The sequence below is a fragment of the Rhinatrema bivittatum genome, chromosome 2 (genome assembly GCF_901001135.1).
Source record: "Rhinatrema bivittatum chromosome 2, aRhiBiv1.1, whole genome shotgun sequence".
Classification (NCBI taxonomy): domain Eukaryota; kingdom Metazoa; phylum Chordata; class Amphibia; order Gymnophiona; family Rhinatrematidae; genus Rhinatrema; species Rhinatrema bivittatum.
In genome coordinates this window covers 376,819,330-376,845,936 of record NC_042616.1, presented here as the reverse complement: position 1 = coordinate 376,845,936, position 26,607 = coordinate 376,819,330, and the positions used below count along the sequence as shown (strand labels likewise).

The following is a 26,607-nucleotide window of genomic DNA, read 5'->3' as shown; positions in this document are numbered from 1 at the left end:
AGGGACTCCATTTCCCCTGCCTCCACACAGGGACCTGCTGCTGCAAGGTCCCATCCTCCACGAGGATCCAGCTCAATTCTCTCTTACGGTCTGGCCATTGAGAGGGCTAGACTGAAGAAAAGAGGATACTCGGGGCCGGTAATAGATACACTCCTCCGAGCACGCAAGTTCTCCACATCACTAACATATATAAGGATCTGGAGAGTGTTTGAAGCCTGGTGCGAAACTCACAACACCAGTCCACATACCGCTAGGATCCCTATCATTTTGGATTTCCTACAAGATGGACTTCAGAAGGGTCTGTCCCTCAATTCCATCAAGGTCCAAGTAGCAGCGCTATCCTGCTACGGTCCCCGGAGTGACGGCAACAGCATTGCCACACACCCAGACGTTTCACGTTTCCTGAAAGGAGTCAAACACATTCGCCTGCCACTGAAGTGGCCAGTGCCCCTGTGGAACCTCAACCTAGTCTTGGAGTTCCTAGCGGGACACGCCTTCAGACCACTTCGAGGCCTGTCCCTCCGTTTGTTAACCTTGAAGATGGTGTTCCTGCTGGCCATATGCTCATCACGCCGCATCTCCGAGCTACAAGCGCTGTCCTGCCGTGATCCGTTTCTCAGAATCACTCCAGAGGCTATCAATCTTCGCACGGTTCCTTCCTTCTTACCCAAAGTGGTCTCACACTTCCACCTCAACCAAACCATATCCTTGCCTACCACGGAAGGTTTGAAGAAGTCGGAAGAAGGTCAAATACTACACCATCTCGACATCGGCAGGCTACTGTCTAGATACCTGGAAATGTCGGCAGCAGTACGAAAGACGGACCACCTGTTCGTCCTTCACAGCGGGAAGAAGCAAGGGGAAGCAGCCTCACAGGCAACCATCGCCCGCTGGATCAAAGAAGTTATCAAGGCAGCCTACGTAGAAGCAGGGAAACCACTGCCTCTACAGGTCAAGGCTCACTCTACCAGAGCGCAAGCAGCCTCTTGGGCAGAAACTAGGATGCTGTCACCTGCAGAGATATGTAAAGCGGTGACGTGGTCCTCCCTCCATACCTTCTCCAGATTCTATCGTCTGGACGTCCAGGCCAGGGAGGACACAGCATTTGCGAGGGCAATCCTGGACGGACCTTGGGCAGCCTCCCGCCCAGTCTGGGAGTAGCTTTTGTACATCACACTTATTTTGAGTCCATCTGCTACAAGCTAGGAAATGTTGAGATTACTTACCTGATAATCTCCTTTTCCTTAGTGTATGCAGATAGACTCAGCATCCCACCCGGCTGCCGGTATACATGGGGATTCACCGACTCACGGTAAGCCATGTTTTTCTTATAATAGGGCATCCACCCTGCCGGGTGTCGACGCCTTCCGGTTGAGAACTCTGGCGGTCTCCAGCTACTATCAATCGGTCAGGGTAATCCTGTTCATTTAATCGATCGGTCAGCTACAGCTTTTGCAAGGAAGATTACTGAATTGCTGCACTTCCTGTGGGGGTATATGTACCCGTGCTGACGTCAGATCAGTCTCCAACTGCTAGCACGAGCACACTATACCCACTTGTTTTGAGTCCATCTGCATACACTAAGGAAAAGGAGATTATCAGGTAAGTAATCTCAACATTGTAGGCACCTGCTGCATTTGGGTGCTACGAATACATAATTCTCCCCTAGCACATCCTTTTTATGCAGCCCCTCATTTAAATACTGCATCGGGCACCAAGGGGATATGGCTGCATGCACGTTAGGAAAACAGGCGTTCAATACAAGTGCCCGTTTCAACGTGCATCTTATTGCATCAGCCCCCTAGTGTTTTCCACAGAATCAATTTCTTGTCGACCAGTACATTTTTCCCTAAGATTTTATTAATATTTTATTTAAATATTTCTCTTCTGGCATTTGAGAAGAAAATGTCATGGTAAGGCTAGCTCTCTCCACCTATTTGATGTTTATTGTGTTCTCCTTAGATATTTGCAAGCCACTATTCCTTTTCAGAAGATCGATAAGTTGCTTATTCTGTTTGAAGGACTTTGGAAGGCTACTGCGAAGTTTTCTTTGTCTAGATGGATTAATGAGATGATTTCCTTGGCTTACTTGCTGAAGGATCATCAGGCCATTGGAGCCCTTCAGGCTTATTCTACAAGAACAGGCTTCCTCTTGGGCAAAAGCTATGGGCATTACTCCAGAGGATATTTGCAAGGCAACCATTTAGGCTATCTTGCATTCCTTCACTAAACGCTGCAGGCTAGATGTTCATGTGATGAAAGATGCAGCCTTTGGGGCTGGTGTTCTTAGAGCGAACCTGGCTTCTTCCCACCCATGTTAGCTTGGGTTTGAGCACTTCCCAAGCATTTGGACTGGTCTGGCAGAATGATAAGGAAAAAGAAATGTAGTCTTACCTGTTAATTTCCTTTCCTTGAATCCTGCAGTGGCTGCACTATTCTTCTTATTTAAAGACCTAGGATCTTGAAGCATTTTCACTTGTTCCCTATGAGAAGAGCCTGAGGAGTATATTCCTTCTTTCAGTCTATTGTTACTTTTTTTTTAAGCCCAGTTGGGATTGGGGGTGGTGGGGGGCTTTACCTTGAGGGTTTTTTCTTATTTATTTTTAAAAGTTTATTGATAGTCTTTGAGTATGGTTTTCTACTTCCATTGTTTTGTCATAAGGATATAGGCTTTTGCCTGTATTGCACCACCCTATTTACTTGTGATGCTGTCACAAAATAAAAGTGTGTACTCTATCTCCATCTGTTAGTAGACTGTGTTAACATAAACATCTGGACTGGCCTAGCAAGATTGAAGGAAAGGAAATTAACAGGTAAGGCTAAATTTCTGATTATTATTATTATTTGTACTCTACTATACCCTTGGGAACCCAGTCTACTCCTTTTCCCAACATTTCAAATAATTGAAAGGGCCAAATATGCCCTGTCTGACCCTGCCTAGCAGAGCCTGATGGGGATCCTCCCCCACCCCCCAAAACCCTCATGGTGATTTGAAATTTCTTAGGTGGCCCTTTCTTTGAAAGGTTTGGGGACCCCAGGTTTTAAAGTAAGAATGTGTATAATTTTTCCTTTATGGGATATTGTATATAGCAGCAAAATGATGATCTGTATGGTAAAGGAAAAGATAGCAGAGGAAGTGAGTGAGACAAGATTTACATTCTTGCACTATTCTGTGCCAACTGTATCCATCTATAATAAAGGATCTGCCTTTTTTTGTATATCCTATTCAGAGGAGAAGGTCTGCTGAAGACTACCCAGGATTTATTTCATCAAGCAGAGGTAATGTAGAAGGCTCATATTTTTTTAAAGGCCTGAAGGGAAAGCCAGTGCATGAAGGAAGGGAGGAAGAAAAGGCAGGGGAAAAACAAGTGGCACATTTTTGGGATCTGAAGAGGGACTGCAGAGGAGTAAGTGGCAGCCTTCAGGGCTGGGGGTATGGAGGAACAAGAGGTATGAGGTGAGGTGAAAGACCATCATTTATTCATTAACTGCCTCGTCCAAGCAGCTGCAAAGCAGTGTACAAAAAAAAAAAAGAACCAAAAAAAATATGTAAAACAGACAATCACATTAAAACAGATACAAACAACAAACAGAATGTTATAACTAAGCCATCACTCAAGGGCCATAGAAAATAGCCATGTGTTACAGTGTTTCCAAAAAGTAGAAATATCAATTTCCATAAGTTTAGGAGTGATGGTATAAAGGAATGGAGTCCTTGGTGGAAAGAAGCATTGAGGAATGGTGAAGGGCAGCTAGTTGGATGAGAGAGAGAGTGGGTGTGAAGGAGTTGACACTTAGGGGATGTAGAAAGGATAGCTGGGGGGGGGGTGACCTGCTGGTTCCCTTTTGTTACTCCCCATAAGGGAGTGGGGAAGAGGTATGGTGGTGGGGAAAGAAGGTAGAGGGTTTGCAATGATGGGAAGGTGTGGAGAAACAATCAGTGGTTGTAGAGGCATGGACAGTGATCTGTAGGGGAGAAAGTGTGTAGAAGGCACAGTGTTAGGAAAGGGATAAAGGAGAACTTTATGTGGGTGTAGTAGACTCAACAGTGACCTGAAGGGGAAGAAATGTGAAGCAGGTGCAATGGTTGGGGATAAGGAGTTTGAAGGAGTGGTGATGGGTGGTGTGGAGGGTTTTTAAGCAGCGGTGGGAAGGTAGACATGGTTACATAAACAGTGGCCTGCAGTAGACGGGGTGTGGTAGAGGATCAAGCGGAGGGCTCCACAGGTCCCTTCCTCTACTTCCATCAAAATTAAAACAGCCAAAGTTGTTAACAAACTTGGACTTTTCATATGGCAACATGTCCTGCTAGTTGGCCCATCCGAGACAACTAGAGATGTTACTTAAGGACAAGGAGGATTCATTTAAATCATGAAATTTTAATTATTTTGTTCTAAATAATGGAGCAAAGAGAACTCTGGCAGACAGCAGCTACAACTGAAATGTGAGATCAACTGGATGGGCTCAGGGTTTTAATCATGATATGAGATGGCATGTTTACCAATTTATTATACCTAACTAGCTGTGCCTGGCCACGTATTGCAATGGCAGAGTCAGGTTCTTTTCCCCCCCTCCCCCTTCCCCTTGCTCATATACCTCAGTCACACATCGTCTTCCTCCTTGGTCACTCACCCCCCCTTTCCTCCCCTGTCCCCACTCCAGCTCTCTCCCTTCACACTCATCCCTCTCCCTTCGGTCACTAACCCCCCCCTTCACTCCCCGGTCCCCACTCCAACTCTCACCCCTCACACTCACCTCTCCCCTCTGTGTCTCTCCACTGACACTCACTGCCCCCTTCATTCACCCTCCCCTCACTGTCACCTCTCCCCGCCTACTCCCTACTCTTTTGTCAGTGACACCGCATCCTCTCTCAATCTCCTTCCCTGATTCTGATCCCCTCCGACTCGCAATGCCCTCCCAGCTGCCCCCCCCCCCCCCCCACCTCGTCCGGTTCTGCGTGGCCCGCTCCCGAAGGCGCGAGGTCAGCGAGGATCCCTCCCTGTCGTGCACGTGAGCCGTACCAGATCGCCGCCGCAGCTCCTCCCAGGTGTCGAATTTCGGCCGGCCGACACCACCACGCCCGATATTGCCACAGGTCCGCCGCTGCTACTCCTCCCAGCGCCATGTTGGTCCCGCTGTGTGCGACGTGCACCGCTGCTGCCCCTCCCAGCACCATGTTGGTTCCGCTGTGCCCGACGTGCGCTCCCGCCCGCACATGCGCAGTACAGCAGCTTCATTTCCCAAGGTAGATAGCGTGTGTTGCATGTCTGTCCAACAGATGTCGCTGTTTTCCCCACACACATGTAAAAACATGTTTTTTTCTGTAACAGTGTGACATCTATGTAATCTAGATAGAGAAGAACCTTGCCGAAAGTGAAAGCAAGGTTGTGTCCAAATTTGAAAGCAATTGGTACAGTAGCTGAGCCTGGTTAAGTTGAAAAAACAGAACAGAGCAGTAAAGGTTACAGTTTGTGGGGGTTTTGTTTTGTTTTTTTACCCCAAATGAATAGCACCAGCAAAGAATAGTTTAAATATGCAAGCACGCCTTCCTGGCCCCCCCCCCCCCCAACCCGGCGAAATAGAGCAACTCATGCTACAGCCCCCCTCTCGGGAGATGTGGAGAATCAGTGCCCCCCCCCCCCATGAAAAATGTGCGGCAGAAAATAAGAACAGTCCCCCACCGTGCTCCTCCCTGGCTACATGTGTAAACTGCCAGCTGGTGGCGAGGGTGTGTGCTAGGGTTTGTTCCGCCGGCTGCCATGTCGCAAAACTTCACCGGTGAAAGTGGTGTGTCATGATTCCTGACCTAGTAAGGGCAAATGTCCGCTGAGGATATGGCGCCGACAGGCTGTTGCCCTTACTATGTCACATGGTGTACAGACGTATTTGTCGTCTCCGTATAGCATAGTAAGGGCAAGGTCCGCCGCGCCATTTTTGTTGCTGGCATCCGACGGCCCTACTGAATGCGATGTGTCCCCGGACCGTTCCTGTGGTGCCGGCGGAGAAGCACGGACTTGTATCAGGTGTAGTGTGTGATCGGAGTGCAGTGCGTGGGTGGGTGGAAGAGGGTACTTTAATTTAAATTCGGAGGGTGTGTGAAATGCGTGGCATCCCAATGTAGCAGCCAGGAATTCGTGTTTTGGGAGGGTGGGTGAAGTAAGTGACATTGGCAGGTGTGTGGTGTGATGAGTGTGGATTTCTGTGTGTTATGAGGGAGTGTGAATGAAAGACAATAGCCCTGTGTGGGGGTGGGGTGTGGTGTGTGAGTGTGTGTGAAAGGTGTAAGAGGTTGCGCTTGCGCTGACGGCCACCAGATGTCGCTGTTTTGTGTAAGCAATTTTTAAACTTGTATTACCTGTCACAGGTGTGACCTATATATAATGTAAGTGTATAAAATCCTTCCAGTATGGGAAGTGAATGTTGTGTGCAAATTTGAACGCATTCGGTTAAGCGGTTGGCGAGATTAGCGACGACGTACAAACTATTTAACATTTTTATTTATATAGATAGCAGATTATCCCAGGACAAGCAGGATGATAGTCCTCACATATGGATGACGTCACTGGTCGGAGCCCTATCACAGAAAACTTTGTCAAAATTTCTAGAAACTTTTGAGTGGCACACTGAGCCCACTGAGCATGCCCAGCATGCTATTATCCCTCGAGCCACAGGGGTCTCCCTTCATTTTCTTTTTTTTCGCTCTGCAGTTAGCCTCGCAGTTAGGAGCCCTGTGTGATTCTTCACACAATTTTCCTCACAGAAAATGTATTAAAATTTCCTCAAAAAAATATCCCCTCATAGGGGTCTCCCACTTTAAATCCATTTTCTTCGATCGGTGAGTAAAACGTTTATTGCGGTCGATACTGTTCTCACTGTCCTTCGGTGCCAGAAGGCTGTCGACGGCTGTCCAGCCTTAACTTTTTGACATCATGGCAACTGGGTTTAAAAAGTGCCCAAATTGCCCTCGTATGATGTCGATCACCGACCCCCATGATGAGTGCGTATTATGCCTGGGCGCAGGACATAAGGTTTCTTCTTGTCCTCAATGTGCCGAAATGACAGCTAAAGGCAGGCATCTGTCTGGAAAAAATGGAAAGCTTGTTCAAAATAAAGTTACTTCCTTCGACATCGACGCAGTCTTCACCAGCAGGAGTATCTAAAAAAGTGGTAATAAAGACCTGACGGATACTTGAAGGTAGTGGTGACCACCCATCTTTGACTCCATCAAAGTTGTCTATCAAATCTACCTCAGTGCTAGAGAAAAAGAGAACCGAGCATCGAGAAAAACATCGACACTGGCATCAATGGGATTCCACACCCGGTGCCGGCTCGGTTTCTGGAGCGGTTTCGATGGCCATCGAGCTGCCCCCGAAGAGGACTAGGTTAGAGGAGCCATCTACGCCCTCGACACCACAAAATCCAAGGCGATCCCCACTGATATCGGTGCCGGGTACTGTGCCACCACAGGGACCTGTGGAAGAGCCAGTTCCTCCTACTCTGCCACCCCCTATAGCTGCTCTGTCTTCATCAGCTATACAGGAGGAACTGGATTTATCCATCAGGCAGTCATCAAGGCCCTTCGAGAACTACATCCACTGGTGCCAGTTCCCACACCGCCACTGATGCCGGAGCCATCGGTTCTCACACCATTGCTCACCAGACTCGATACCTTGATCGGTGCCCTACCGACACAACCCGCTCCTTCAATGCCAAAGGCACCAACCAAGCATCCGAATCAGATACCGATTCCTAGATCTTCGGATGAAGAAGGCACGGACTCTGACCCACAGTCACCAATGCCTGAGCCAATGCCGGAACCGTCAGGACTCTCGGGATCGAGCCGTCTGACTCTTCCATTGAAGCCATTGATTCCACGTCCATTACCATCGATGCCACTGAAGTATCAGCCAAAACCATCGAAGGATCCATTGATGACTTTACATCCTTCGATGCCATTCTTCATCCCTCCTTCCAGTCCTCAACCACACACCTTGTCAGATACCTGGGAAGATGTAGATACTGATTCTTCTACAGAAGATACCTTATCAGACCCATCTCCACCAGAGGAAAGGGGAAAGTCACCACCTGAGGACCTCTCCTTCTCAAACTTCGTACATTAATGGAAGAAGACACCAGACACAAGACTTTGGAGGTCCTCCAATTTGTGGATGCCCCCAAACAGATAGAGGCTATACCAGTACACGAAGTCCTAGTTGACCTCCAACATCAACTTTGGGAACATCCCTGCTCTGTTCCACTGGTGAACAGACAAACTGATGCTTCATACTTGGTGCAGCATATGCCTGGGTTCCAAAAACCTCAGCTCCCACATCAATCTGTTGTGGTAGAGTCAGCACAAAAAAGATCAAAGAGAATCCATCCACATTCTTCTGCACCTACTGGCAAAGAGCAAAAGTTTCTGGACAATTTAGGACATAAAATGATCCAAGGGTCCATGCTCTTATCAAGAATTGCCTCATACCAATTGTACATGACACAATACCAGAGAAATTTGTGAAAGCAGGTTCAAAAACTATCAGAAACTCTTCCACAACAGCATCAAGACACCTTCAGTTCCATCATATATAAAGGTCTTGAAGCTGGGAAGCATGAGTTACGTGCGGCCTACGACTCATTCGAGACATCCTCCAGAATGGCAGCGACTGGCATTAGCGCCAGAAGATGGGCATGGTTGAAGGCATCCGACCTCAGGCCTGAGGTCCAAGAAAAATTAGCTGACCTTCCTTGCACTGGTGAAAACCTATTTGGAGAAAAGGTGCAAGATGCAGTTGCACAATTTAAAGATCATAACGAAACTCTGCGCCAACTATCCATAATCACTGCAGAAACTCCATCTTCTGTAAGACGCCCATCTAGGAAAGACACAAGAAAGCCATTCTATCGACCATGCAGATATTATCCACCAGCTCCTCGGGGGAGAACAAGAAGGCCATCCCAAAGAGGTCATCCCAGGCAGCCAAAAGGATCCAAACCTTAGCCTCCCCCACAGACAGGCCAAGCATCTGTGTTTTGAAAAACTCCCAGAGAACAGCAGCCTCTCCAGAAACCCAAATCAAAATTTACCAGTTGGAGGCCGGTTTCTTATTTTCTACCCAATTGAACAAACATCACCACAGATCAATGGGTACTATCCATGATAACACAAGGTTACCAATTGGATTTTCTCACAGTACCCAGAGATTCCCCACCAACTTCCCTCTGAGTACACAAAGATCATACCACTCTTCTAGAAACAGAATTATCCACCCTCTTGAGAGCCAGGGCTGTGGAACCTGTTCCCCGACCTCAGCAGGGCAGAAGATTCTACTCCCACTATTTTCTCATTCCAAAGAAAACTGGAGGCCTCCGCCCCATCTTAGACCTCCGAAATCTCAACACATTTCTACGAAAAGAAAAATTCAGGATGGTGTCCTTAGGCACCGTGCTTCCCCTTCTTCAAACAGGAGATTGGCTCTGTTCTCTGGATCTTCAAGACACTTAGGCTCACATTCCAATATTCCCACCTCATCGCAAGTACCTGCGTTTCCTAGTGGGTCATCAACACTTTCAATACCGGGTTCTGCTCTTTGGATTTGCCTCGGCACCCCAGGTATTTACAAAGTGCCTAGCAATAGCTGCGGCCCATCTATGCAAGAAAAGCATACACATTTTTCCTTATCTGGACAACTGGCTCATCAAGAACCAATCGAAACAAGGAGCTCTCGACTCTGTCAAGCTCACAATCAATCTGCTTCACTCGTTGGGATTTCTTATCAACTACCAAAAATCCCACCTCATACCATCTCGCCTTCTACAGTTTATCGGAGCGGAGTTGAACTCCACCATATCAAAAGCCTTCTTACCGAAAGACCATGCAAACACACTCTCCAGATTAGTGAGATCTCTGCGTGCAAAGAAAACAGCTTCAGCCCATCAGTTCCTAACACTGCTGGGCCACATGGCTTTCACGGTCCACGGTACCCCTATGGCCAGATTAGCCATGAGAATAATGCAGTGGACTTTGAGATCACTGTGGCTCCAAGCTTTTCAACCACTGTTGTCTCCAATTCAAATAACCCACCAATTACGTTCATCTCTCCTCTGGTGGACAAACACGAACAACTTGCTGACAGGCCTACCATTCCAGCAACCAGTTCCACCAGTAACCTTAACTACAGATGCATCCACCTTAAGTTGGGGAGCACATATAGAAAATCTTTAGACTCAAGGTACATGGACAAAACTCGAAGCAACATTTCAAATCAACTTCCTGGAGCTTCGAGCTATATGTTATGCTCTATATGCGTTCAAGGACTGCCTTTCACATAAGACTGTTCTCATAGAAACAGACAACACAGTTGCCATGTGGTATCTGAACAAACAAGGAGGTACGGGCTCTTATCTCCTTTGCCAAGAAGCTGCGCAGATCTGGGACTGGGCCCTGACACATTCCATGTTTCTCCGGGCCACTTATCTAGCAGGCATACACAACGTAGTTGCAGATCGCCTCAGTCGTCAGTTCCATCCCCACGAGTGGTCCCTGGATCCTATAGTAACCACCAGAATATTCCAACTCTGGAGTCAACCAACAATAGATCTATTTGCATCTGAACTGAATCACAAAATGGACATATTCTGTTCTCTACACAAGCAGAGAAACCAGTTAGCCATGGACGCCTTTGCTCAACCCTGGAACTCAGGCCTCTTATACACGTATCTCCTGATACCACTCATAGCAAAAACTCTAATGAAGCTACAACAGGATAAGGGGTCAATGATACTTATAGCCCCTTATTGGCCTCGACAAATATGGTTTCCCATACTTCTCGACCTCTCAATCAGAGAACCAATTCACCTGGGCTCAGCACCCACTCTCATAACTCAGGACCAGGGCAGGTTGCACCACCCCAACCTTCAGACCCTATCCCTCACAGCCTGGATGTTGAAAGCTTGATCCTCTAACCCAGTGATTTTCAACCTTTTTTGAGCCGCGGCACACTTTTTACACTTAAAAAATCCCGGGGCACACCACCAACCAAAATGGCACAAAATGACACTAAAACAGTACATATTATACATATGTTTAAAAATATAGATTCTAAATGTATCTATACTCATTCAGTGTGAAACCTGGGCCTGTTTCGATGAACACAAAAGGGATATCCTGGCAGGAATGGTGGAAAGACACACACGAAGCTCTTCCTCAACAGTTCTCAGTGTCTCCCTGTTTTTAGTTTTTAGTTTTTATGGCAGTCAAGCTTGAGAAGCCCAGCTCACATAGATATGTGGTTGAAAATGGGAGCAATGTCAAAATAGCTTTGTTGGCCAGAATGGGGAACTCCTTGGCAACAGATAACCAAAAACTGTCTAAAGGAAGATCAGCAAAGTTTAGCTTTAAACCGCGATCTTGCTTCAGTTCAATGAGTTCCTCTTGCTCCTTTAAAGTCATGTCCTTTCCAGCAACGGATAATGAACTGTATGGGTCCCTAACCCAGTCAAGGCATTCTGTGAAGGCTGAAGAGAAATAAAACGACAATTTCTCCTCAAGAGTTTTCAAATGTCTGCCAATCACCTCGCACATTGCAGCAGTGTTGCCATCATGCAGTTTCTCGGTGAGCGGGAACATCTGAAGGTTGCCACCCTGAACATGTTGTTGCCAGAGCTGCACCTTTAAACGGAATCCGTTCATTTTATCAGTGCTTGTAAGCAGGTTTTCATTTCGGCCTTGCATCCGTGTGTTCAGTTCATTCAGATATTGAAATATATCAGCCAGGTATGCCAGCTTTGTACACCACTCATCACTTGCAAGCAGCTTTGAAAAATCGGACCTCTCGTTTGTCAGAAATATTTTAAGTTCCTCTCGCAACTCATACACACGGGCCAGCACTTTGCCGCGTGACAGCCACCGGACCTCCGTGTGGAGCAATAAGATTTTATGTTCCGCTTCCATTTCTGTACACAAAGACGCAAATAAGCGACATCGCAAAGGTCGCATCTTCACAAAGTTCACTATGCGCACAACATCATCCAACACAGGAACTAGATCTGCTGGTAAGGTCTTTGCAACGAGGGCCTCACGGTGCAAGAAACAGTGGGTAACAAGAACATCTGGGTTTCTTTCTTTAACCCTACTTACAAAGCCTTTGATGCGCCCGACCATGGCTGCGGCTCCATCAGTGCAGACACCTGTGCAGTTTTCCCATGTAAGCCCACTTTATCAAGATATTCCGATGTGACCTGGAATATTACCTCTCCTGTTGATTTTTCTGGCAGTGCCTTGCAAAATAGGAAGTTTTCTCTAATGGCTTCTCCATCCACAAAACGCACATTGGCCAACAGCTGACAATGTCCACTGATATCCGTCGACTCATCAAGTTGCAAGGCAAATTTCTTACTGATGCGCACCTTTTCCAAAACAACTGTTTCAATGTCAGCAGACATGTCATCAATCCGTCTGGAAATTGTGTTATCAGAGAGAGGCACTTTAGCTATCTCTTTGGCTGCGTCAGGGCCAAGCATCTCATTTACAATAGCTTTACAAGCTGGTAGTATTAATGTTTCTGCCACAGTGTGAGACTTTTTTGATTTAGCTATGAGTTCAGCAACAAGGTAGCTAGCTTTGAGGGCTCTCTCATTTACCTGTGTGCTTTTTCTCAAAAAAGTTGCTTCTTTCTCATTGTTTTGTACGTAAGCGTACAAAATACTCCATCGGCTTGTTTTGAACGGAAGAGTGTTTCGTTTGGAGATGGCGTTTAAGCTTGCTTGGCACCATGGCGCTATTGGATAGCTTCTCACCACACACCAAGCACAGTGGTGTTGGTGCTGTCGCATCCCCAGTGAAAGTAAATCCAAATGAAAGATAGCTTTCACTGTATTGCCTTGAGCTCACCGTCTTGTCTTTTTTCTTTTGTCGACCTCTCATACTAGGGCCTTCATCTAGGTCAGAATTGTGTCCAGGGTCCTGTTCGGCATTTGCCTTTTCCATTCTCAAATACTTCTCCATCACTGCTGAGATAGTGTGCGCAGCCACACACTAAAATAGAAGAGTATTACATTATCTACCACACTTAAAGGACCTCTGCCAAGCATATACTGCAATATAAAGGGGTACAATGAGAAATACTATGGTCATGAGGCCAGAGTACAAGTACCAGCTCGGTGATGTCATTAAGTCGCGCGAGCGTTCAAAGCTCGCGCATGTGTTATTGTACACGGCTCCTACACTGTAGGAAGCGTGACTGCGCATCGTAGGGGAACAAAACACAGGGGCAGGGCCGGTGCAAGGGTATTAGGCGCCCTAGGCGAAACGTCAGCTATGCCGCCCCCCCCGCCTCCACACACAATTAACTTACATTGTGCATTAATGAAAATAAACGAAGTCTGTATTTATAACAGAACACTTATTTGACATTTTTATGCCATGTAAACCATTGAGATGATTTGTCTTATCGACGGTATAGAAACTCTTTTATAAATAAATAAATAAAATATATAAAATAAACATAAACCAAAGCTATACTTGTTGCTCAAACAAAAAAAGCAGACACATCACATAATATTAAATAATTAAAATGGCAGTCAATCAAGAAAAATGAACTTAAAAAGCCATCTTTACTTACCCCCTCCAGCAGCTCTCTTACTCTTCTTCCATGCAGGCTGTAGTACACACCAGAAGCAGCAATAGTGGCTAAGCTCTATACCAGGGGTCAGGAACCTTTTTGGCTGAGAGAGCCATAAACGCCACATATTTTAAAATGTAATTCCATGAGAGCCATACAATATGTTTAAAACTAAATACAAGTAAATGTGTGCATTTTATGTAAGATCACACTTTTAAAGTACAATAAGTCTCTGAAAATATTACACCAGGCCTTAAGACACCAATACATCTCCTATTAGGAAAACGGACCAAGTCAGGCTGCTATAGAGTCCTACACAGAAACAACACGCCAGCAGAAAACCTCACCTGAATCACGTGCTGTCCCTCACCTAACATAGAATAAAGAGACCAAAACGCATAACAAGAAGCATGCAGAAAAAACTGAATTGGAAACTGCAACAAGCCAGAGTCTCTGTATGCAGTGTAACAAAGGAAAAAAGAAACATCACCCATCCTTATAAAACAAATCAAGAAATATAAAATCAGCAGTAAAACTGTACTAACAAAAAGAACATATTTCGAAACAGCTGATGAGTGGAATATCCAATAATTAAAAACTCATATAAAACATTTCCAGATACCAACAAAATATTTAAAAATAGCAGACACAAAGACCCAGTAATGAAAAATAATGATACAAAAATTTTTTTGCTCTGCATACCTGGGAACATTTGATATCCAGGTGTCCTGAGATTGTTCTGAATTAGCAGGAGGTGGGGTGGTTTGCTTGGAACTTTCTCCTCTCTCAGTCACATACCAGCGCTCTCTCTCACACTGGCTCTCAATGACACACCTATACACACATGCTCTCAGTACTCACATATATACATGTTTTTTCTCTCTCATATAGGCTCTTAATTACACATTTACACACATGCTGTCTATCTTTTCACGCTTACACACACACACACACAGGCTTTCAATCACATAAATACATGCTGTCTTTTTCTCTCACACACAGACTCTCATTCACATGCTTACAAACATGTCCTCTCTTTCTCTCATTTACACACAGGCTCTCAATCACATACTCACATGCTCCATCACCTAAACCAGCTGTCAATCAGACACAGACACACATGATCTCTCTCTTACTTATACACACAGGCTCTTAATCATACATACACATGATTTCTCTCACACACAAAGGATCTCAATCATACACACATACTCTTTCACACAAACTTACACATACAGGTTCCCAATGGTAAACTTACATTCATGCTCTCTCTCTCACAGGCAGGCTCTCAATCACAGACATACTCTCTTTCACATACACAGGCTCTCAATCATTCACATACATGCAATCTCTCACTCACACACACAGGATCTCAAACACACATGCTTGCTCGTTCATTCACTATCTCTCTCCCCCACCCCGGGAACTAGCAGCAGCAGCAGCCTCCTCCCAACGCTAACCTCTTCATTTTCAGCCCTCGCGGAGGCGGAGTCCCATCGGCCGCGGTTGAAACTCCATTTTCCTCCGAGCCGCTCTGCAGTCTTCTTCCCGTCGGACACTAGCGTGGCCTCTTCTTCCCGCGCAGGCACCGGCGTGCTCTCTTCTTCCCGCGGCCTGGAAGAGGAAGTGGAGAGCATCGGGTGCCTGCGCGGGAAGACTCCCGCGCAGGCACCCGATGACTCCCGCGCAGGCACCCCGGCTTGACTCCAGTCGTGCCCGGCGTGCTCTCTTCTCCTCCCCCCCGGAAGAGGAAGTGGAGAGCATCGGGTGCCTGCGCGGAAGAAGAGACCACACTAGCGTGGTCTCTTCTTCCCGCGCAGGCACCCGATGCTCTCCACTTCCTCTTCCGGACCGCGGGGGGGGGGGGGGGGGGGCGGGAAGAAGAGAGCACGCCCGGTGCCGCTGACTCCAGCTGTCCTGCCGCGTTCCGCCCGGGCTGACAGCAAAGGACTCACATGCTTGAAAGCGCGGCTCTCTTAATTTTACCGGGGCAGTGCCGCCCCCGGGAAGCTGGCGCCCTAGCCTAGGCGACCGCCTAGTTCGCCTAGTGCTTCCACCGGCCCTGCACAGGGGGCACTATAGTTTGGGGAACTTTCCCCGCGGCACACCCGACCATGTGTCGCGGCACACTAGTGTACCGCGGCACACTGGTTGAAGATCACTGCTCTAACCACTTAGTCTTTCAACTAATGTCTCTCAAGTGCTTGTAGCTTCACTAAAAACCTTCCACATGAAAATCCTATCGACGTAAGTGGAAAAGATTCACCATGTGGTGCACGCAGAAAAGTATTAACCCCTTTTCCTGCCCCACATCAACTTTATTGGACTATCTCTGGCACCTTTCAGACTCTGGTCTCCAGACTTCGTCAGTAAGGGTGCACCTGAGTGCTATCTCAGCTTACCACAAAGGAGTAGGGGATGCCCCGATATCAGCACAACCCCTTGTCAGTAGATTTATGAGAGGTTTAATTCAACTTAAACCCCCTTTACGGCCACCAGTCACAGAATGGGACCTTAATGTAGTACTAGCAAGGTTCATGCATTCTCCCTTTGAACCTATGGATTCCTGTGATGATAAATTTCTTACATGGAAAGTTCTCTTCCTAATAGCTATTACATCTGTTAGAAGGGTTAGTGAGTTACAAGCACTTGTAACATATTCACCCTATACCAGGTTCCTACATGATCGAGTGGTCCTCCGTACTCACCCAAAATTCCTTCCCAAGGTGGTTACAGACTTTCACTTGAACCAGTCCATTGTTTTGCCCACATTCTTCCCAAGACCTCACTCTCACCAGGGTTTTACACATATTGGACTGTAAACGTGCACTAGCATATTACCTAGACTGCACTGCAGTCCATAGAAAATCCGTCCAGTTCTTTGTCTCTTTTGACAAAAACAAACCAGGAGTGGCAGCGTGCAAACAAACTCTCTCCAACTGGTTAGCAGATTGTATAGAGTTCTGCTATAACAAAGCAGGCCTTCCTCTCCAGGGACGACTAAAGGCGCACTCCGTAAGAGCAATGGCAACCTCAGTAGCACACTATCGTTCAGTACCAATTACTGAGATTTGTAAAGCTGCAACATGGAGCTCTCTTCACACCTTTGCAGCCCATTACTGCCTGGACAAGGAAGGATGACAAGATTCAGTCTTTGGACAATCTGACTTAAAGAACTTATTCTCAGTTTAATCCCAACTCCTTCTACATCCACCTGTTGTGATTTTCAGGCTGCCTCATTTTTCCCAACAGTACACCAGTTTGTTGTGCCTGTTGCAAAGTTGTATGCTGTTGGTCAAAGCCTGTAGCTTGCTAATCACCCACGTGTGAGGAATACCATCCTGCTTGTCCTGGAAGAAAGCAGAGTTGCTTACCTGTAACAGGTGTTATCCCAGGACAGCAGGATGTAGTCTTCACGAAACCCACGGAGGTGGATCCAAAACGTTTTATTATTTTACTAGCCGTTAAGCCCGTAACAACGGGCTACATTAAAAAAAAAAATTTCGGTCCATTTCCTTCCCTCTCCCTCCCACCTCCCCCCTCATTCTCATTCTCCCTCCCCCTCCTCTCCCTTCCACCTCCACCTCCCCCTCATTCTCCCTCCCACCTCCCACCTCCCCCCTCATTCTCATTCTCCCTCCCCCTCCTCTCCCTTCCACCTCCACCTCATTCTCCTCCTTCCACCTCCCCCTCATTCTCCCTTCCCCCTCCCCCACCTCCCTTCTCCCTTCCACCTTATTCTCATTCTCCCTACCCCTCCTCTCCCTTCCACCTCCACCTCCCCCTCATTCTCCCTGTCCCCTTCCCCTTATTCTCCCCCCACCTCCCCCTCCCCCCTTCCACCTCATTCTCCCTTCCACTTCCCCCTCCCCCATTCTCCCTCTCACCTCTCCCTTCCACTTCTCCCTCCCACCTCTATTCTCACCTCACTCTCTCCTCCCTCCCCCTCCCCTCAGTCACTCCCCTCCTCTCCCAGCTCATTCACAACCCCTTCGGATGGCACGCGTGCCGCCGCCTCTACGGGTCCTGGTCCTCGCCATCGCTACGGGTCCTCCCAGCGCCATTTTTGTAAATAGGCAAACTCTGGCAGACGTGCTCGCCCGCGCATTTGCAGCAAGTCGGTCAGGGCTCCCTTATCTAGTACATTTTTCACTTGTACTTATTGCTACAAACGAGACTGAAGGGAGACCCCTGTGGCTCGAGGGATAATAGCATGCTGGGCATGCTCATTGGGCTCAGTGTGCCAGTCAAAAGTTTCTAGAAACTTTGACAGAAAGTTTTCCATGATAGGGCTCCGTCCAGTGATGTCACCCATATGTGAGGACTACATCCTGCTGTCCTGTGATAACACCTGTTACAGGTAAGCAACTCTGTTATCCCCCAGAAGATTAGATTCAGTACTGTATGTGACCTATTGTTTCCTGTTATAAAACATTGCCCTAAAATTTTAAATGATTGCTGATCTTGTGTGCAGGAAATAACCTTAAACTCAAAAAATTTTGATGGCCTCATGAATTCCACACATTTTTATTTAATAGATTATTCTATCTTTGGGCCTAAATATATTTTTAAGAAATATTTATTTTAGACCAGTTTATTTTTAAAAAGTCTTATTATCAATTCAATTAGAAAACTAAAAAATAAAGGTTTAAATAAGAAAAATCTGATTTTCTTTGAAAGATGTCTTGATGTTTGCCTACCATAAATATTGAATGTAAGAATTTTAAAAAAAAAATGGCAGAACAGTTTGTAAAATCATTTCTTGTAATGTGCTTGTGCAAAACAAAGTAATCTTTCCTTGGAGAAAAGGTAAATCGGACACACAGCTATATTTACCACTTTGCTAGGTGAAAAAAACATGATAGAGAACAATGTTTCTGTTCAGTCCTTTGGAACCATCATTGGGGGATGATGATTGGAACTGAAAAACCTTTTATCATGTTCTTTCAGCTCATAAACTGATTTACATTTATGTTGGTGTGCCTGAAATATATGTCCTAAAGGATTACTGGTAAATTTTTCTTGGCTGTTCATTCTCTGCAGTGCAATCCTAAGGGTGCTTTGTGTTGAATGCGCCAAGCCTATTTTTTTTAATTAAAATAAATCTTGGCTATCATGAAAATCACATTTCCTTTATTTACTAGAAAAAGTTTGTCTCACAGAAAAAGGATTGAATTTGTGTCAATTTAGCCTGACCACTCATGGAAATAAAATGCTTTAGTGGAATTTCGTTATCAACTGCTGCTTGTACAGTTCATTAGGGGACTTTGATGCATAGTTAAGAGTTAAAATTTGCTAACACTATCACCATCACCTTTTTTCCATCAGGTGTTTGCTACAGCAGGCTTGAAGCTTTCTGCTGTACTCCATGCTTTTTCTAATCAGGTACTGTATGATTCTCAAACTTGCAAAGAATTGTTCAAATCATTGCATTGTTCCATGTTCTCCTGCCCATTAGTATTTTATGTTGCCTAGTAAACCTGTAAGCAATAGCTAGTGACTGTATATTATCCTGAGCGGTTCTCACTTCCTGTGTATTTCAGCTTGAAGATGATGACAAACCATTACTCTTAGTGGAAATAGACAAACTGATCCCCATGAGCCAGCAGCTTCAAATAGCGGCAAAAGCACCTGTCCAGGGTAAAATTGCCATTTTCACAAAGGTAGTATATTGTTTGCATCTCTATTTTATGTGCACTTTGAGGAAAGAGCTGCAGTCCTTTGAAATGTATCCTGTAATAGAGTGAAATCACTCCCAGCGCTCAAGGGCCACCAATAAGTCAAGTTTTAGGATACAATAGAGGCATACAATAGAGGCAGGTATATGCAAATCTCTTATGCATATTCATTAGGGATATCCTGAAAACCTGATATGTTGTTGGCCCTTAAGGGCTGGGAGTGAATACCATTCTATAATACATCTTGCACTGAGAAGATTACAAATGCCACTAACCTTTTACCACAAATAATTCAAAATTAAAACCTATTTTATGTATTGGGATTTTTATCTTGCTTCCTTTACCACACCAGTGCTCGGAATTTATATGCGAGTTACTGACTAAAATTAACTCAGGTATAGTGTGCTCCTTCCTAGAATAAAGATTGCACTACTTCTTTTGAACACTGATATCCATGAAGACTATTGGGGATAATTGTTTAAAGCATTTACATGCATAGAACATGTTTTTTACCCACATAAATGGACTTTTTAAAAATTTACCCTTGTTAAAAGAAAAACATTCATGGAAGCAATTGCACCTGAACCACAAAGAAGTGTTCTTGAGGGCAAGAATCATTTACATGCATACTTTTGGTTTTTATACTTGTCTGCATATATGTTCACATGGATATTTTCACCTGCTTTCTATCAGGTGCTGCTGCTATCCTGCTAATTCTCAAAGTAGACATGCGCGTAAGTTCTTCAGCTCTATGTAGGCTATTATAAAATTACCCTCTGGAAAAGCAAATGAAAGTTCTGCCTGCCTTAATAGCAAAGAGAAGAGGAGAAAGGTGATGGGGAAAACTGACAATAATAAGAGGAAAAATAAAAAGAGAAAAAGATGAAATAGGCGGAGAGAGTTAAGCCGAAAGGATAACCTCAGGGCAGTGACTATATTTTTATTTTGTAGATTAAAAAAAAAAATAGGAAAGTTTATGAAAATGTTGCTGATCCCTGAAGTCTGTCAAAAAGACTTTTTCTGTGGGTTTCATTAATATGGAGCAGGGTACCTCAATGTTGTGCTACTATTTGACTTGGGAAAGAATGGCAGGGAGAAGGGGATCAGATCTAACAGTAGACTCTCTTAACTCTTCAGCCTCTTGCATGCACAGTGGGAAAATAATAAGGTGCCGGTTGCCATATAATTGCATTTGAAAGCAGACAGAATGCTATTTTCAGGAACTGGAGACTCCATTTTCTAACATAAGTTCAAATTTATTACAGGGTTTTCCCCTTTTTGCATCTACAGGGAAAAAAAGCTTGGTACATCTTATCCTCAATTTGTTGCTCGTAATCTCCTTTGAACTAGAGCAAATATATATGTCTTACTACAATCTATGAGTTCAAGGATGTTATAGCTAACAAAACTGCTTAGATTCGTGAACAAATAATTTTGCTTATTTTCAGAAAATATAGGGGTAGATTTTAAAAACATACGTGTGCGCCTCCATGTGCAGGCGCACAAGTTATAAAATCCGGGCTAGCTCACACAGGGGGGGGTAGATTTGGCCAATTTATGCATGGCGACTAGATCGGGCCTCCTCCAGTTCCCTTCCAGTCCGCTCCAAATAAGGAGCGGACTGGAAGGGAACTTTCCTACCCTCCCTCCCTCTTCCCCCCCAACCCCTTAACACAGCCTACCTTTTATTTTTTTTTCTTATTTCAGAACTTATGCCAGCTCCTGCCAGCGCACGATCCCCGGCACAGCGGCAAATGGCTGCAGTACTGGCCACCTCCAGCTCCGCCCCTCCCCACCCACTGGACCACCCCTTTTGTGAGGCCCATTTAGACACGTGGCTTGGTCCCTTCTAAGATGCGCACAGCATGCACAAGGCCCGGCCACACACGTAACCCCCAGATTTTATGCACATGGGGGGGGGGATTTGAAAATTTGGCTGATAATGTAGCGTTGAGTGCCTTATTTTGTCAGTTTAAGTAACAAAAATAGGGTTGCGCGCTAGGTTTTTTCATAGCATATTTGAGTCCAGACCTGATATTCTTTATGAAAATAAGGAATCCTTCCCTAACATATTTTCTGAAATTAGATGACATATACACAGATGTATGGTACAACTTTCTCATATAGTGAGAGCAGAAAAACACCATGTGGCCTGTCTAGTCTACCCATCCACTCCAAATGCTCCGCTCTATCACCTACTACTCCTTTTGAGATATTCTGTTTGTCCCATGCTTTCTGAAGCTTCCCCTGAATTGTCTGTGATCTATATTCTATGGCAGTGGTTCTCAACCTTTTTCCCATCGTGACACACCTGACAGGCCACGCTCACATATGTGACACACTGCTCATCACAATTCACAGCAGAATTAAGAAGTAAAGGGCTGGTAATCATTTTTATTGTTTAAAATGACAAGGAAAAGATATGTATTCTGTCTGAACAGAAACTGCATAAATAGTAAACATCCCACACCAAAACAGCACCAATTTCCAGCACTTAAACAGTAACCACCTTACCTAAGAAAATGCAACACTGAAAATATTACACCAGGCCTTAAGAACATAAGAAAATGCCATACTGGGTCAGACCAAGGGTCCATCAAGCCCAGCATCCTGCTTCAAACAGTGGCCAATCCAGGCCCCAAGAACCTGGCAAGACACCAATACATCTCCTATTAGGAAAATAGACCAAGTCAGGCTGCTATAGAGCCCTACACAGAAAATACACGCCAGCAGAAAACCTCTCCTGCATCACATGTGCTGACCCTCACTTAAAGAATAAAGAGACCAAAACGCATGCAGAAAAAACTGAATTGGAAACTGCAACAAGCCAGAGTCTCTGTATGCAGTGCAACAAAGGAAAAAAACATCACCCATCCTTATAAAACAAATCAAGAAATATAAAATCAGTAGCAATAAAACCATACTAACAAAAAGAACAGATTATTTCAAAACAGCTGATGAGTGGAATATCCAATAATTAAAAACTCATAAAAAATTCTAGATACCAATAAAATATTTCAAAATAGCAGACACAAAGACCAAGTAATGAAAAATAAGGATACAAACATTTTTTTCCTCTGCATACCTGGGAACATTTGATATCCAGGTCTCCTGAGATTGTTTTGAATTAGCAGCAGGAGGAGGGGTGGTTTGCTTGGAACTTTCTCCTCTCTCTCACACTGGCTCTCAATTACACACCTATACACACATGCTCTCAGTCATCACATATACACATGCTTTTTCTCTCACTTATATAGGCTCTTAATTACACATTTACACACATGCTGTCTATCTTTTCACGCTTACACACACACACAGGCTTTCAATCACACACATACATGCTGTCTTTTTCTCTCACACACAGACTCTCATTCACATGCACTCTCATTCTCTCATTTACGTACAGGCTCTCAATCACATACTCAGATGCTCCCTCACCTAAACCAGCTTTCAATCACACACAGACACACATGCTCTCTCTCTTACTTATACTCACAGGCTCTTAATCATACATACACATGATCTCTCTCACACACAAAGGATCTCAATCATACACACATACTCTCACACAAACAGGTTTTTCAATCACAAACTTACACATACAGGTTCCTAATCGTAAACTTACATTCATGCTCTCTCTCTCACAGGCAGGCTCTCAATCACAGACATACTCTCTTTCACATATACAGGCTCTCAATCATTCACATACATGCTATCTCAGTCACACAAATACACACACAGGATCCCAAACACACATGCTCGCTTGCTCATTCACTCGCTCTCCCTCCCTGGAACTAGCGGCAACAGCAGCCTCTTCCCAACCCTAACCTCCTTCATTTTCAGCCCTGACGGAGCAAGGAGTCCCATCGGCCGCGGGGGTTGACGTTCTTCTTCATTTTTGTGCGCGCCGTGCCTCTCTTCTGTTCTTCAGGCCGACGCTGACCACAGCTCGGGCAGAACAGCTAGAGTCAGCGGCACCGGCATGGTCTCTTCTTCCCGCGCATGTACTCTCTGCTCACCACTTCCTCTTCCGGGCCGCAGGGCGGGAAGAAGAGAGCATGCCGGTGCCGCTGACTCCAGCTGTTCTGCCTCATTCTGCCCGAGCTGACAGCATTTTAAGTCTGGGCGGAGGAGGACCGGGGAGCAGCTGGGTCAGTGGGGGACCGGGAAGTGTGGCAACAACCCTGCGTGTTCTTGGCGACACACCGGTTAAGAACCATTGTTCTATGGTGATGTTTTAATTCAGGGAAATTCTGAATAAACTTTGTGCAAGAGATTGCAATGAAACATTAGTGTGAATACTATTTATCTCGTTTCAGAAAACACAACCTTTGATAGGATGCTTTGTGGCTCAGTTTTGACAAAATAAAGAGGGATATGAATCACTTTGCCTTGAAAAAGTAGTGTCCACTCACATTTTTCCTGTTGAAAAAGTGTCAACCATAAATCATCGTCACAAATTATAAGGGGAATTTTTAAACCAGTGCGTGTACATTGACATGCCGATTTTATAACATGTGCGCATATTATAAAATCCGCTACCCACGTGCACCCGGTTGTGCAAGGGGGAGGGAATTTTCTAAGAAGCACGTGGCAATATGCTAGAGCCTTTCCCCAGTTCCCTCCCAGGCCGCTCCAATAAAACCCTCCTAACTACCCTTTTTTTTCTTGTTTTTCAACTTACCTGCTCTCTGGAGCAGCAGTAAGTTGTGCGGGCCGGCCGGCTGCCAGCGCACACTTCAGCAGGACAGCGCCTAATGGGTTGGCCTGCTGAAATCCTTCCCATTCCTCACAAGATATCAATCCAACCACTCCCCCTCTCTGCCCCCCACCAGAAGAGACTTGCCCCTCAACCTGTCCTCACAAATAAGAAGCTGTGTTTTTCTTGCAAAATGCACATGAAATCCCAATGGATTGTCAAATGGAGAAAATACTTTCCTGATAATTTTGTTTTCCTTGGTGTAGACAGATGGACTCAGGACCAATGGTATTGTGCTCCCCTGATAGCATATGGGAGACAGAGTCAGATTTCAAAGCTGACATTAGCCTACATCTACCCGTGCAGCATGCTTAGCTCTTCAGTATTCTCTTCAAAAAGCCAGTGTGGATAGATGTTGCTTAATACTTGATTAAACTTGAACTGGTTCAACTGATGAAATATATATAGTTCAAGATACCCGCCGACACCTGGGTAACTGCGGATGTCTTGAACTAGAGGTAGGCCGTGGCTTTACTCGTACTTGCTCAGACTCGAAATTTGATATCCGAGGTTCTCGATTTCTGGAGCAGCCGTGGGAAGGATGCTGAGTCCATCTGTCTACACTAAGGAAAACGAAATTATCAGGTAAGTAATTTCTCCATTTCCTAGTGTGTAGCCAGATGAACTCAGGACCAATGGGATGTACAAAAGCTACTCCCCTACAGGGTGGGAGACTGCCCATGGCCCACTTAGTGCTGCCTTTGTGAAGGCTGTATCCTCCCTGGCCTGAACATCCAGGCAGTAAAACCTGGAGAAGGTGTGTAGGGAGGACCATGTTGCCACCTGACAGATATCAGCTGGCAATAGCAGCTTGGTTTCAGCCCAGGAGACTGCCTGGGCCCTTGTAGAATGTGCCTTGACCTGTAGAGGTAATGGTTTTCCTGCCTCTAGGTAGGCAGCATTAATTACTTATTTGATCCAGTGGGCTATGGTGGCCCGCGATGCCGCTTCCCCTTGCTTCTTTCCGCTGTGAAGAATGAACAGGTGGTCGGTTTTGCGCAAGGATTCCAATCTCTTCAGGTATCGGACTAGGATTCTGCTGACATTCAGGTGATGGAGGAGGCGTGAATCTTCCAAATCCCTGTGCTCATCTGCTGATTGTCTGGTTCATATGGAACAGGGAAACCACTTTCGGAAGGAAGGATGTTACTGTACGTAGCTGTATGGTGCCCGGGGTGAACCCAAGGAATGGTTCCCGACAGGACAATGCTTGAAGTTCGGAGATGCACCAGGCTGAGCCTATTGCGATCAAGAACACTGTCTTTAAGGTCAAGAGACGTAGAGGTTCTCGATTTCTTGTTGGTCTGAAGGATTCCCCTGCTAGGAAGTCTAGTACTAGGTTGAAGGATTCCCCTGTTAGGAAGTCTAGTACTAGGTTGAGGTTATATAGAGGCACTGGCCACTTTAGAGGTAGTCGGAGTTGTTTGACTCCTTTCAGGAAGCGGGACACATCAGGATGAGTTGATAGTCTGATGCTGACCACTTCGGGCCTGAAACAGGCCTGTGCTGCAACTTGGACCTTGAGGGAGATGAGGGACACCCCCTTCTGCATGCCATCCTGTAGGAATTCTAGGATCGTGGGAATCTTGGCTTTCCTCGGGAGGAGACCACGGTCTTCACACCAAGCTTCGAATACTCTCCAGATCCATATGTAAGACAGAGATGTGAAGAACTTGCGTGCGCGAAGCAGGGTGTCAATCACGGCTTTTGAGTAGTCTCTCTTCTTTAGGCTAGTCCTCTCAAGGGCCATACCATAAGAGAGAATAGAGCTGGGTCTTCGTAGGAGATCAGTCCCTGCTGAAGAAGGTCCCTGTATGGCGGTAGACGTAGAGAGTTCTCCACCAATAGTTTTCGTATGTCCGCGTACCATGGTCTTCTTGGCCAAACCGAGGTGACTAGTAGAACACCACAGGGGAATAGTCCTATCTTGTGGATGACCCTGCCCAGTAGTGGCCAGGGTGGGAAGGCGTACAGGAGGCTTTCCTCTGGCCAGTTCTGGATGAAAGCGTAGATTCCCTGAGATTGTGGTTCTTGTCTGCGGCTGAAGAATCTGGGGACCCGGGCATTATGACAAGTTGCTAGTAGGTCCATGGCTGGGAGACCCCATCGATTTACTATCAGCTGGAAGGCTGTGTCCGCCAGCGACCATTCCCCTGGTTCTAGGTTCTCTCTGCTGAGATAGTCCACAGAGATGTTGTCTTTTCCCGCGATGTGGGAGGCCGAAATCCCTTGTAGATTTATTTCCGCCCACTCCATGAGGGGGTCTATTTCTAGAGACACCTGCTGGCTCTTGGTTCCTCCCTGTCAGTTGATGACATGACTGATGGACTTGCCACGGAGTCTGTGGCTGAATCGTAAGCAGGCTAGTCTGGCCGCTCGCGCTTCCAGGGGGTTTATGTTCCATCCCACCTCTTCCTTGTTCCATTGTCCCTGGGCCGTCAGTTCCTGACAGTGGGCTCCCCACCCTCGCAGGCTTGTGTCCGTGGTGAGCAAGATCCACTTCGGAGCGGATAGGTTTACGCCTCAGCTTAGGTGTTCTTCCTGTAGCCAC

The 26,607-nt window shown here is 45.8% G+C and overlaps 1 protein-coding gene across 1 annotated transcript in view; it reads left to right on the top strand.

Annotated features, from left to right (window-relative positions):
• Positions 1-26,607, top strand: part of CTNNAL1 (catenin alpha like 1) — an 852,902-nt gene that overhangs the window by 818,934 nt on the left and 7,361 nt on the right. Inside the window, 3 exon segments of the mRNA XM_029589981.1 lie at positions 3,231-3,279; positions 18,948-19,004; positions 19,163-19,282. Coding sequence (XP_029445841.1) covers positions 3,231-3,279; positions 18,948-19,004; positions 19,163-19,282 — 226 coding nt within the window.